At 41.8% G+C, this 13,343-nt stretch overlaps 2 protein-coding genes across 3 annotated transcripts; one reads left to right on the forward strand and one right to left on the reverse strand.

Moving 5' to 3' along the window:
* Positions 1 to 1,002: 1,002 nt before the first annotated feature.
* Positions 1,003 to 1,513, reverse strand: LOC107147182 (coiled-coil-helix-coiled-coil-helix domain-containing protein 10, mitochondrial-like). Its single transcript, XM_048789169.1, has one exon. The coding sequence runs from the start codon at positions 1,480 to 1,482 to the stop codon at positions 1,060 to 1,062; it is 423 nt and encodes a 140-aa protein (XP_048645126.1). The 5' UTR covers positions 1,483 to 1,513; the 3' UTR covers positions 1,003 to 1,059.
* Positions 1,514 to 4,391: 2,878 nt separating this feature from the next.
* Gjc3 (gap junction protein gamma 3) lies at positions 4,392 to 12,059 on the forward strand. 2 transcript variants are annotated; one of them, XM_048789170.1, is made up of 2 exons: positions 4,392 to 4,482; positions 10,683 to 12,059. In XM_048789170.1, the coding sequence occupies exon 2, from the start codon at positions 10,684 to 10,686 to the stop codon at positions 11,494 to 11,496; it is 813 nt and encodes a 270-aa protein (XP_048645127.1). In that variant the 5' UTR covers positions 4,392 to 4,482; position 10,683; the 3' UTR covers positions 11,497 to 12,059. The 2 variants fall into 2 exon arrangements, with proteins under 2 accessions (XP_048645127.1, XP_015347081.2); XM_015491595.2 differs by having other exon boundaries at positions 4,398 to 4,492.
* The last annotated feature ends 1,284 nt before the right edge of the window (positions 12,060 to 13,343 follow it).

Consider the following 13,343-nt stretch of genomic DNA (forward strand, 5'->3'; position numbering starts at 1 on the left):
GTTAAACAAACAACTGTCATTTTAGATTATTACACTACTCTACGGATTCTAAAAATTTCTTATAAGTTAAACTTGATTAATACAAGGACATTCATGTAATTGGAATGCTGTTACTAGCTTTTGTATATTATATGTATTCATGTCCTCCAAGGATACAAATCTTTAAAATATAAGGTTTAGGAGAACACTTTACCAAGCTGATGTTTTCCAAACTAAAGTTTTTCATAGCAGTAGTCTCTTTCAGACTTATATAAAAATACCAAATTTAGTTGGAAATTTATGTGATTTAATATTTTGCAATTGGATAAAAATAACCTGCTATCAGTAACTTATATACAATATTTTGTGTTGCTCTTTACACTGGGGTGGGAACTTGAATGCATTTTTGGCAGGTAACAAGGTGAGCATGATTTATTTAAAGGTTGACAATATGGGATATGAAAACATTTTGCCACTTTTCCACAAAAGAGGTTCAAAGCTGTCTTAGCTTGTTTAATTCATTTTCAGATGTAATTTTGAATTATGTTAACTGATATTTATATAGACTCAGGAAATGGTATATGAAAACTTTATACAAATAATATTTAAGAAAGAGGTAACGGTCAGTTTCAGAAATAAAACATCTTACCTAAGATTTGTCAAGAGGCCACCTCACTTGAGTTAAGACTCTGCCTCTCACCCTATTCCATGTTAGGATAACCACTCAAGTTCATTTGAAGTTATGTTTAAAAGACAGATTTTATTTTTGATATAAGGATTTATGTGATCTTAAAATAAACAAGGAATATAATATTTAAGTAAATGTTGGGGATTAAAAAATGTTTCTTGGTTCATAGATATTATAAAAACTAAATATGTTTTTTTTGTGATTTAAAATAAAATCTTTAATTGCACATTTGTGACTTGAGTTCATCTATGAGGTAGGAAACCTCCTTCTTACTTCCAATCCCAGTTACAATCTGTCATCATGGTCCAGCTGTCTGTAAGGGGATGGGGTGGGTGCAGGGTTAGGACCCAGGAGCCATCTCAGAGCTGGTCAATGAGTCTGCACCAACATGTTCAGGGGAGAGAGCTCAGACCATGGTTGTTTTTGCACTGTTTCAGGGCCTCATTGAAGCCCTCACACAGGGACAGGTCGCTCTGAGTGGTTGAGCAGTCCAGAAATTGCTTGATCTCATAGGAGCAGGGCACCATCTGTAGTGGAGCAGCACTGGTAGGGGCCTGCTGGGCAGCAGGCTGGGAAGGCTCTGAGCTTCCTCCACTGAAGGCTCCAGTCAGGACACTGCCCATGACATGTCCCACGGCAGAGCCCATGGCTACCCCAGGGGCCGTGGATGCCATCTGTGCCATGAGACCCGGCTGGCCCGAGGGGGCAGGAATCAGGGCAGCTGCTGAGGGCGGTGGGTGTGCAGGTGGATGGGCAGAAGGTGCCGCTGGGCAACTGGCTGGCCGGGCGGCCAGGCTTCGGCTCCCGCGTGGCATGGTGGTTGTGGTGGGACTTGGATGAGCTGAGTCCCTAAATATGTTTTTAACTCTTGTTAATTTCATTTTGTATTTTTCATGTAAACTTTATGACTCTTGTCTGTCAGGGCTTTACAGAAGTACAACTTCTAATACAATAACCTGAATTAGTTTGAAATAATGAGCCATCACCTATAGGCTAGAAAAAATATAAGGCTGACTTCCAGAATAATAGGGACCCCAATTAAATGGAAGGGGTGAACAACTGTAAATATAGACATTAGGGGCCGGGTTGTGGCTCAGAGATAATGTGCTCACCTAGCATGCGTGGGGTACTGGGTTCAATCCTCAGCACCACATAAATATAAAATAAAAATATTGTGTCAACCTATAACTAAAAAATAAATATTTAAAAAATTATAGACATTAAATTTAGAACACAGTACTCCTACTTTAAGACTGGTGCAACTGGCCTGCTAGATGATTAAACCCCCAATTTGGAGACTAACAATAAGAAAATGAAAGAGCCAAGGAAAATAACCAATATTTGGCTCCTGCCCTCTGAGATCAACTTGGGCCCAGGGAATGATAGGGACTTCCCTAAGAGCTTTATAACTCTGGGCCACATGACCTCCAAATCAGGGGAATCAACAGGATCCCAGAGGACAGGAAGCCAATCAGTGCACATTCTGCACAGAGGAGTGCCATTTGAGAAGGGAATATCCCTGATGCTTCTGAGGGAAGCCACATAGGGTCAGCAAGACCATATTCTAGAAGATGGCACTAGACAAGCTAAGAGGCTTCTCACAAGTTCCCAAAAGTGATCCCCTGAGGATTCTCAGCTTATTCTTAACAGTAGATAGGGACAAGGCCAATATTGACCAACCTTTGTTTTGAACATCTGTCAGGAGAGTTATAACCAAAGCCCAGCTGTGCATGGGCCAGTGTTCATGGCTAAGGTGGTACAACTTGTGGCAAAGGGGTTAAAGATCATCTGGAAGCTACAACCAAGCAAAGCATATCTGGAAACCCACCTACACTGGATCAAATATTGCCAAATGCTTTGTTAATTACTAGGTCTAGCCCTATTAGACAGACAGAATTCTCCTATTATGAGATTCCTCATGGGTGTCCTCCTCCCATAATAAGAGGTATATGAGACCCAAAAATTAAACAACATTATGTCTACCCCTTTAAACCAGGAGATGCTATTTAGGTAAAAGAATGAAATGTCCAACCCCAAAAGCCTCTTTGGAGGGGTCAATTCACTGTCATTTTATCTATCCCTACTCCAGTGAACATGGCCAGTGGCCTCTTAGATTTATCACAGCAGGGTAAAACCAGCCTCATATGATTGGGAGTATATTCCTGATTCAGCTGCACCATGAAAGTTGAACATCCAAAATAAACAAGGGCAGCCCAGAGGCTCCCGAGGAAAACAGCCCTACTTTGGTCACTCTGGGAGCCAACTATGCATGGCAGAAGCTTGAGGAACCAACTGCTAACTGGGATAAACGGACTGCTCTTATTTTCCATATTGGTCTATTTACTGTGATGCTCCTTTTGGCACTTCCGTTCTGTCCCTGCATCCTTAACATACTGACTCAACTTGTCTCCACCCACCTGTAGGCCATGAACTTCCAAATGGTTCTCCAGAGTTACCAGCAGCTTAGCCTAGAGGATATGGACAAAGGTGATGTCCCTTAAAAAGGTTAAGAGGCCATTAAATTGAGGAATGAGATGGCAAAACCAGACCTGGTTGTAAAATAAAATTTTAAGACTCAGTTCTCCTTTCCTTCTGAGAGGCTTTCTTCAGGAAACTTAATTAACCATGGGTCCCTACCTTTTGGGCTGTAAGCAACTGTCTCTGACTTCAACCTTTTGAAATGTGAACACCCCTGTGTGAGGCTTTCAAGGCTAGAGATTTAACAGGTGCCTGTGAAAAGGGCCATTTCATCTTATTTATTTCTATAAAAATACTTCATTTTAGAGACCCCTCCCCTCCACCAAGGCCTTCAGTCATCTAGATTAGGAATTTTTAAAAAAGAAAAACCCACCCTTAATAATAGGATGGGTCCAAGATGAGGCCAAATAACCTATAAATGTTGTGAGAAACTGGATCATAGCCCAGAATTTGGAGTTTGTTTTCCTCTGGGCCTGCTGGCATAAAATAAAGTTTGGAGTTCTTCTTCTCTCTGAGTGCTGCCTGTTCCTCGCGATGGGTCTGTTTCCAACAACAAAGAAGCAGCCTAGAACCAGTCCCTCACTCCACGTTCTGCAGCCTCTAGAATTACTTTCCTAACTGGCCATCCGCTTGCCCAGCTTTGCCCCTTTCCATGGAGGGAATTCTGGCTAGCAATGAAGGCAGGAATGGCCATGTCACAATTCTCCTCGGACATGGTGGAGAAGGGCTGGGTTTTCTAGGTTGCTGGGGGGAACATGGAGCAGATGCCTATCATACTGAGAGGGGAGTCTGTGTTATTTCTCTCAATCAAGAGGAGAGGACATCTGGAAGTCACCATGAATTCTAGGAGGAAGAAATGCAGCAAACCACACACACACACACACACACACACACGCACTCACACACACTCTTCTGTGGGTGAACTTGTGCTTCAATACTTGGGGCAGGAGAGCAAGGGTTTAGTAGATATTCAAACCCTTGGTAATGCTCTCTGTTGCTGTCTGCAAGGCCCCACCACAGAAATATGCCGGAGGCTTCCCTTTCAGAGTCTGAGAATCCCTGTCTCTGTTCTCTTAGAGAGCACACCCCTTGCCTTCAACAACAGACAGTCATTCTCGGGAGCTCATGCCTTAACAGCAGGGCTGTGCCTGCTCCTCCAGCTGCAATTCTTTCACTTTGCATTGAAGATGCCAGGAATGACAAGGGGAGGGGGGAGAAGTGGGTGGTGCCAGGAGGCAGGGCCAAGGGAAGAGCCGGGACCCTGCAGGGCTTCAGCCTGAGGATTCTTCTCTCTGCTTCTTTCCCCAGAGATTGGTGCTTCTGCTCAGAGCTGTAAGGTGAGTGCAGGTGAGTGCATGGGTGAAGAGCTGCCAGGCTGGCATAGGGCCTGCCGGTAGTAGTGGTGGCGGGAGGCTGCTGGTCTCTAGACACATTTCTCCAGCTCTGACCACACAAATAACCCGGGGATATTATTGATCCAGATATGATCTAGAAGTTGGATATGTGCCAGGAAATGATGCATTCTTGCTGATGTGGTGTTGGTGCTTCATGGCCATACTAGAATATGAATAGAATAGATGACTCGAGGCATCTGGAGTGTTTTTCAGGAAAGCTGTGAGATGGGAGCAATGAGCCTGGGTGAGCATTGACAGGTTCTTCCCTTGTTGGTGGACATTCCCTCCCTTACTCCTAAACTCCCTGGGATGTTTATGGGGGAGTTTTTGGAGTATCATACATGATGAGAGATAGTAGATTTCCCCCCCTCACACCCTTCACACCAATCACACCATCTACCCAANACCAAGCAAACACGGGAGGACTGCAGAACTTGGGTTTATTTATGCAGAGGATCTAGATGAGTGCTTTTAAAGTTCTGGGCCCTGAGCTGCAGTTACATGGAGCTTTTATAGGAAATTTGACATCATTTCTTAACCATTACAACTTAGTGGGTTTGAATTCTTGGTCTGTGTGACCGAAGACCAGGCACAGGGAATTTATAATAAGTAGTTCAAAGGTGTAGAAGAAAGACAGTAAAACACATGCCTGTGTTATCACCAAGTGGCCTTTACCATGGGCAGCAGTAACTCAAGATGACTTGACTTCATCTCCCCAAGAGCTATATTTCCAAGAACTAAGCCTCTGAGGTTCTAGTTTAAACAGCAGTTAATTGGCATAGAAACCTACACTTTATACTAGCAATTAAGTAATGTAGCTACATTCCTACAGAATTCAGAAAGTTACAAAGTATAAGAATAAAGGACTCTTTTCACAGGCACCTGTTGAATTTCTGGCCTGTGGAAAGCAGGAGTGTTTATATTTCAAGAGGGAATCCTCAGACTCCTGGAGACAGTTATTTACAATCCAATAGAGAGGGACCCAGGGTTGACTAGGTTCCCTGAAGACAGGTTGACAGAAGGCGGGGGGGATTAACTTTTTACCCAAGCATTGCTTCTTCATCATAATATTCATCTTTCTTTTAAACATTTATTTATTTATTTTTTACATACATGACAATAGTGGAATGCATTACACTCATTATTACCCAATTACAGCACAATTTTTTGTAACTCTGTATATAAAGTATGTTCACGCCAAATTATGCCATTATACATGTACTCTTTTTTTTCTTTTTGCATTACAATTATTTTTTTAAAAGATTCACTCCTTAGATGTTTATTGATTTATTCATTTACATACGTGCTGAGAATCGAACCCAGTGCCTCACATACGTTAGGCAAGTGCTCTACCACTAAGCCACAACTCCAGCTGCATTACAATTCTTAATACACATATACACCACAATTTATCATATCTCTGTTTGTACATAAGGTATGTTGACACCAAAATAATATTCATCTTATAATCAGGTCTGGTATCCCTGATATATTGGGCCTACATTTTGAAATAAGATGAGGCTGAGACCAAAATTTGAGAATTTTCTGAGTTACCATTCAGTCTGATAACTCTCCAAGAGAGCCAGGGCAGATAATCTCAGATCCCTGGAGCTGTCTCCTGAACTCCAGGGACCCTGTAGCTTATGAGGTGGGATGGGGGCATCCTCACAAAAGGGATTGATTGGGGGGAGATTTGTATCCAACCTGGAAGGTGGACTGAGTATCCTGGTCCCCCACATGGAAGGCCAGAAAAGCTCTTTGAGAAGGTCTTTGAAATGTCTACAGACATACTACTTTACAGAGTTGTTCACAGAGGCCAAGAATGGAGAAATGATAGGCCAGTGCTACCCTGTAACAGTGCTTCTTAACCAGGAGTGTGAAATTGCCCCCCAGGACATTTAATGGTGTCTGGGGACCTTTTTGGTTGGAAAGAGTATGCTGCTGGTGTTTAGTGGGTGGACACCAGGCACGCTGCTAAACATCTTCCACTGTGCAGAGAGGCAAATAGAATTATTGGGTTCCAACTAGTGCCAAGGTTGAGTGACCTAGCACCAGCTTTGGAACTAGATGTTCCTTTTGGTCTTCTGTGGAGCTCAAGTTCAACTCAAACAGAACAGTCAAACATTTATGGAGGAATGACTTTTTTCAGGCACTTTACTAAGTGCTTCTCGTGCAGTAAGTCAGCTGCAAGTTGAGTATCCCTTATCTGAAATGCATGGGATCAGAAGTGTTTTGAATTCTGGATTAAAAAAAAACATTTTAGAATATTTGCATAGATATAGTGAGGTATCATGAGCCTGAGAATCAAGTATAAACACAAAATTCATTTGTTTTATACATATTCACACAGCCCTGAAGATAATTTTATATAATATTTTTAGAGCACTTGCCTTTTGTCTGTGATGCACGTGTCGGATAAAGTCAGGTATGAAATTTTCTTCTTGTGACATTATGATGGTGCTCAAAATGTTTTGGATTTTGGAGCATTTTGGAGTTTTAGGTTAGACTTGTAGTGATTTTATTATTATCTTGATTTTCAGAATTAAAAAAAGATTTTGTTCCTATATTTACTTACTTTTTGTTACATTCATTATTCATTTTCTTCTACTCAATTCTAAAAGAGTTTCCCAAGTCTGTTTTCCAGTGTCCCAATTTGATTTTCCTGCAAATATCATATATTGCCTTCAAGTTTTAATTGCGCTATGATTCTTGTCCTATTCTACTTGCAGTATTTTTTGATTAATTTTTCTCAGTTATTTATTTCTCATGAGTATATGCATTTAAAAAATCCATTTATTCTCTCTCTCTCTCTCTCTCTCTCTCTCTCTCAACCAGGGATTGCATCCAGGAACATTTTACCACTGAGCTACATTCCCAGCCCTTTTTATGAGCTACATTTCCAGCCCTTTTTATTTTTTATTTTGAGACAGGGTATTGCTAAGTTGCTTAGGGCCTAAGTTGCTGAGGCTGGCCTCAAACTTACAATCCTCCTGCCTCTGCCTCCCGAGATGCTGGGATTTCAGGTGTGTGCCACTGCACCTGATTCTATTCTCATTTTTTTGAGGAGTTTTGGAAAGAAATATTTTTAATATTACATCTTTAATTATGAGACCAACTTTATATCTTTTTAGAGATTAAAAATGAAGCCTTCTAAAAATCTTACCCATTTTAATAGAAAAATCTCAGTAACCCAATATACTTCTAATATAGCCATCATAAGTTTAATAGTCAATGATGGAGGTAGAAGTATAGGGCCTGAAGGAAGGCAGAGATTCAAACTCTGACTCCCTGTGGCTGAAAACACATTTCTGTCCCATCTGGTAGACATATTTATCTGGTCAATCTAAGACCCTTGGAATGATCCCTTGGGAGCATCTCAGTCCATCCCTTCTGCCTAAGCTTTGGCATATGCTTTGTCCTTATATATGGTTTATAATACTCATGCTCATTTAAAGTTGTTTTGTGATTATTACTGGGTATTATAATCTGGAAACTGATATGAAACAAATTAGATATGTCTCATTTGCTGCCATGTTAACTTAGAAATCCAGGTAATTGATATTAGAGTTAAAGGGAGATAGCTAAGCATATTCAAAGCCAGAGAGGGAACAGGATGTAGGAGGTCTGAATTACAGGGAAGATAATTTGGGGATCAAATCTTTAAAGAATCAGGAAAGTAGAGACCTAGTAAATAGATTTGGGAGAATAACACTGGGCAAGTGTAGGGCCATCTCTGTTTAAGATGTCTTTTATCTTAGTAGTAAGCTGTAGTAACTGTGGAATTTCACTTGAGAGTTTCTATTTCCTCTGTGGAATAAAAGGTTTGTATGATGTCTTAGTCTGTTCAGGCTGCTATATCAAAATGGCTTAATGTAATGTATAAACTTCAGAAATGTACTTCTCCAAGTTCTAGAGGTTGGGAAGTCAAAGGTCAGGGTCTTAGCAGATATTGCATCTGGTGAGGGTCTGATCTTCACAGAGGGTGCCTTCTTTGTGTTCTCCATGATGGAAGGGTGGAAAGAAAAGCTCTCTCAAGCTTCTTTTATAAAGTCACTAATCCCACAAGAGCAAAGCCTTTACGACCTAAAGGTTCCATTTCTGATTGCTGCCACATTTGGTACTGGGATCCAACATACGAATTTTGGGAGGATACCACTATTCAGATCATATCACATTGTCTTCTGGCAGCGAGAAGAACCAGGTTTGTAAGGATTTGGGTTAAATGGAAATTGTTGTAAACAGCTTCTGGGCATTGAGAAAACCTACTGATTAGGGCAGAGATCAATATGGCAAACTTGGGTTTGAAGCATGATGGTATTTTGGTCATGGAACTTAATGCATTTCTGAAACTTGTCCATCAACATGAGGGAGATACATACCCAAAGACCAATGGCAAAGGAGAGTAAAAAAAATTGAATTTCTGTGTTCTCATTTCTGGTGTTGGCCCCAAATCCCCGTGGCCTTTAATTATGGAAGATTCTCCAGGGTTACCTTCAAATCATTCTCTTGTTTCTATTTTGGAAGGTTCAAAGAGCATCAGACTAAACTAAGCCTTGAAATTCAATCTGTTTATTTAATCCATCTCTATCTATCTCCTTAAATAGTCCCCTCTAGTCTTGCTACTATGATGGGAGTAGAGATCATTCCAGTATACCTGTGAGCACCCAGGGGCACAGCACCAGAGAAAAGCAGACGGCAAGAGAATGCACGTACCCTCCCAGTGTCAGCACTGATATGGTTAAGATGATGTTGTTAGTGGCACCAGACCTGGTAGAAAATTTCCCAAAGGTGAGAAATAAAAGTGCACCCTGGTTTCTTACTATTAGTCTTTGGGAAAGGGAGAGAGGGAAAGAGGAAAAGAAGGACATAGATATTCTCAAACTGCCAGTTCTCCATTCCAGGAATACAGAAATGGGAAGCAGGAGAGAGGGAGAGGGAGAGGGAGAGGGAGAGGGAGAAGTTCAGTAAATCAGACAAAGGTGAACAAAGGGAAGGGAGGGGTATAGGAATAGGAAAGACAGTAGACGGCTCTGATTTCTGATCAATTCTTGTATATACATAACCCAAACTCCCTTAATATCAAGATTATTCAACACACAGACACATACTTGGGAAGATTATGGAGAATTCAGGTGTTTATGCCTCGTTGACTATTGACTGTCAAGAGAAGGAGATGGAGAGGGAGAGGGAGAGGAAGAGGGAAAAGGAGAGGGAGAGGGAGAGACAGACACGCACACACACACACACATACACACCTAAACACTTTCCTTTTTTAATATTTATTTTTTAGTTGTAGTTGGATGCTATACCTTTATTTTATTTATTTTTATGTGGTGCTGAGGATGAACTCAGGGCCTCGCACATGCTGGGCGAATGCTCTACCACTGAGCCACAACCCCAGGTCTCCTACACACATTCTTTACTGTATCATTATCTTACATGGATGATTCCATTAGTTAAATAGGGGCAGAATCTTGATATTTGCTATAGTTTGCATGAATATTCCCCTAAAAGTCCATATATAAAAACTTGGCTCTCCGGGTGACTGTATTGGGCGGTGCTTTGAGAGGTGGGGCCTATGAGAATTTTTTAGGTAATTGAAGAGATGCCATGAAAGGGGTTGTGGGACCCCATCCATTCCCACCCTCTCCTTGGATTGCATATGTGAGCATTTTGCTCCAACATGTAGTCTCTGCCATTTCCACCCAAGACATGAAGTGAGGTATTCAATGGATGACTTTCTTTTTTTTTCCTTTAATTTTTATTGTTGGTTGTTCAAAACATTACATAGTTCTTGACAAATCATATTTCACACTTTGATTCAAGTGGGTTATGAACTCCCATTTTTACCCCGATACACAATGGATGACTTTCAACAAACCTGTGCTATTCTGTTTGCACTTTGAAGCTCCAAAACTGTAAGCTAAATGAGCCCTTTCTCTTTATAGAGTTAATTACCTCAGGTGCTGTGTTGTAGGTATGCAAAGCTGACTAATGCTATATTTGATTGACCAGACTTTGGAGAGGATCAGAAAGGCTTTTCAGATCCTCCAGTTAGCAGTGACAAGGTCAAGAGTGACAAGCTCCCTCTAAAGGGCAATGAGCAACACCTGCACTGATCATCCTCCTCTGTTCCATTACAGGATGTGTGGCAGGTTCCTGAGGCAGCTGTTGGCTGAGGAGAGCCAGCACTCCACCCCTGTGGGACGCCTCCTGCTTCCTGTTCTCCTGGGAGTCCGTCTTGTGCTGCTGGCTGCCAGTGGGCCTGGGATCTATGGTGATGATCAGAGAGAATTTGTGTGTCACACTCAGCAACCAGGCTGCAAGGTGGCCTGCTACGATGCCTTCCACCCACTCTCTCCGCTGTGCTTCTGGGCCTTCCAAGTCATCTTGTTGGCTGTGCCCAGTGTCCTCTATCTGGGCTTCACCCTTTATCATGTGATTGAGCACTGGGAAGAATCAGAAAAGGTGATGAAGAAGGAAGAGATCCTGACCCACAAAGGGGACAGCAGCAGAAGGGTCTCAGTGGCTAGAAGCCTCAAGCTGCTCTGGGTCTATGTGGCACAGCTGGGTGCTCGGCTGGTTCTTGAAGCGGTGTCCCTGGGGGGGCAGTACCTTCTGTATGGGTTCAACATTCCCAGCTCCATATCATGTCGCCAAGAGCCTTGCATTGGCAGTGTAACCTGTAATCTGTCCCGCCCCTCTGAGAAGACCATCTTCCTAAAGACCATGTTTGGGTTCACTGGCCTCTGTCTCTTGGTTACTCTTTTGGAGCTGGTGCTTCTGGGTTTGGGGAGATGGTGGATGATCCTGAAACACAAATCTTCCTCCCCAACTTCAGAGAGCACCACAAAATACAAGGAACCAACTGACAACTTCCCAGTGGTGGAAACAAAAGAGCAGTTTCTAGAAGCAGGTGAGAAGGACCCTAAAGACCCTCTCACTTCCTGTCCCTGATGTCTCTGTCTACCTGGGGCAAATCCTTCACCCTTCCAGGAAGTACAACTTCCATATGTTCCAAGTAGATAACCAGTTTTCAGGCAGATGAGTTATGACCACTGCCCCCAAGTCCATTCCCCAGTGTCCATCCCCATCAATCGGACAATTCCAACCATGGACCAGGATGCGAGTACAAGTCCCTTCTACTGCCTGCCCTTCAATTTTCCTACTTAGGAAATGTCTCAGCTTCTGCTCGTTCGATGTCTACTTTACAGAGTTATAAAGGCACCTGGCTTGCCTGAAGGAAACCCTATGATTGGATCTTCTTTGAAGCATTTAGTTAGTGGGGATTCACATCCATGACAAGTTAGAGGCTCTCTAAGGATATCAAAGGACCACATTGGCCCAGGCTATTGAAAACATTACTTTAAAGAATTCCTGACTCTGTCTTCTTCCCACAATTACCTGGTGTCAGCATCACAATTTTCCTGGGTTTGGTTCAAACATCAGCCAGAAAAAGCCTCCTTAAAGGACAGACTTCTCTTGCCATCCTCAATAAATATTGATGACTATTATTGGCATTCCTGTTGCTGCTCTTTCCTGTGTCAGTTACTCCACTTATTTTTTTTCTGTTCCATATTCTGTGCTCCTCCCTAGCTTCAAAGACCTATCATCTGTGAATGCCACCCAGCCCTGCAGCATATGTCATAGTTAGAAACTTTGGCCTTCCAAGTATATACATAACCCAAACTCCCTTAATATCAAGATTATTCAACACACAGACACATACTTGGGAAGATTACCGAGAATTCAGGTGTTTATGCCTCGTTTACCACTGACCATTGATGGCTCTGATTTTGTGTGTGTGTGTGTGTGTGTGTATTCTGTATAGTTTTTTGTTTTTTAAAATTATTTTTAATTTTCTTTAGTGAATATATATATGTATATACTATTATATATATTAGTTGTAGATGGACACAATACCTTTATTTTTTAATTTGTTTTTATCTGGTGCTAAGGATCGAACCCAGTGCCTCACACATGCTAGGTAAGCGCTCTACCACTGAGCCATAACAAGCCTCTATTTTCTTCATTTTTATTTTATTTTTTTAAATTTATTTTATTTTTTAAAGTGTGTTATAAAATTTATTGGTGTAAGCATCCAGACACTTCCAGGTGGGAAAGATGATGATATGCAGATTCCACTAGGAGGTGCAACAGAAAATCGTGTGGGCAGGACAGACCGCCTGGTGCACCACTCCAAACAAAGGTTAGATGAGAGCGCTTCCTCTGGGAAACTCAGAATAATAATTTAAAGCTTCATGAGGCAAGATATGTCCCGATTTAAAACACTAAGAAATAGTGCCATCAATGAAAAAGGAAATCAGCTTCTAAGTGTACCAAAAGGGGTGAAGGACAAACAAGAGGGACATTTGCATCTGTCGAGGTACAAATGGGAGTGTTCCATCGAGGGGCGTTAATTATTATTAATGGCAAACCCTGCAGATACAAAATAAAACCCAAATCACTGGTCACATGATTCAAAATTTATATGTAATAAAGGCAAGGCAATAGACTCAAGTTATGGCCTGTCAAATATTTACTCCATGGACATTATCTACAGAAGCATTTGGCCGATTTGTACACAGTGATTCCTTATGCACGCCAAAGGGATTTCTGTAAAAATGTCGCTATATACAGTCTGTACACAGATCCACCAGTGATTCTCCATCTCCCGGGGGAGTTATCGACTTAAAGCAGGGTACCTGAGGTTTCATGTCTTTAGTTGCCTTATCACAATCCCAAATATACACTTCAGGGGTTTTGTTTTCAAAGACAAACAAATTTTCCTTGAATATGTGCAC

The sequence above is a fragment of the Marmota marmota genome, unplaced genomic scaffold, assembly GCF_001458135.2.
Source record: "Marmota marmota marmota unplaced genomic scaffold, marMar, whole genome shotgun sequence".
Taxonomy (NCBI): Eukaryota; Metazoa; Chordata; class Mammalia; order Rodentia; family Sciuridae; genus Marmota; species Marmota marmota.

Excerpts from the sequence above, each read along its gene's own strand:
- LOC107147182 (XM_048789169.1), bottom strand. The coding sequence starts at position 1,482 with ATGCCACGCGGGAGCCGAAGCCTGGCCGCCCGGCCAGCCAGTTGCCCA.
- Gjc3 (XM_048789170.1), top strand. The coding sequence starts at position 10,684 with ATGTGTGGCAGGTTCCTGAGGCAGCTGTTGGCTGAGGAGAGCCAGCAC.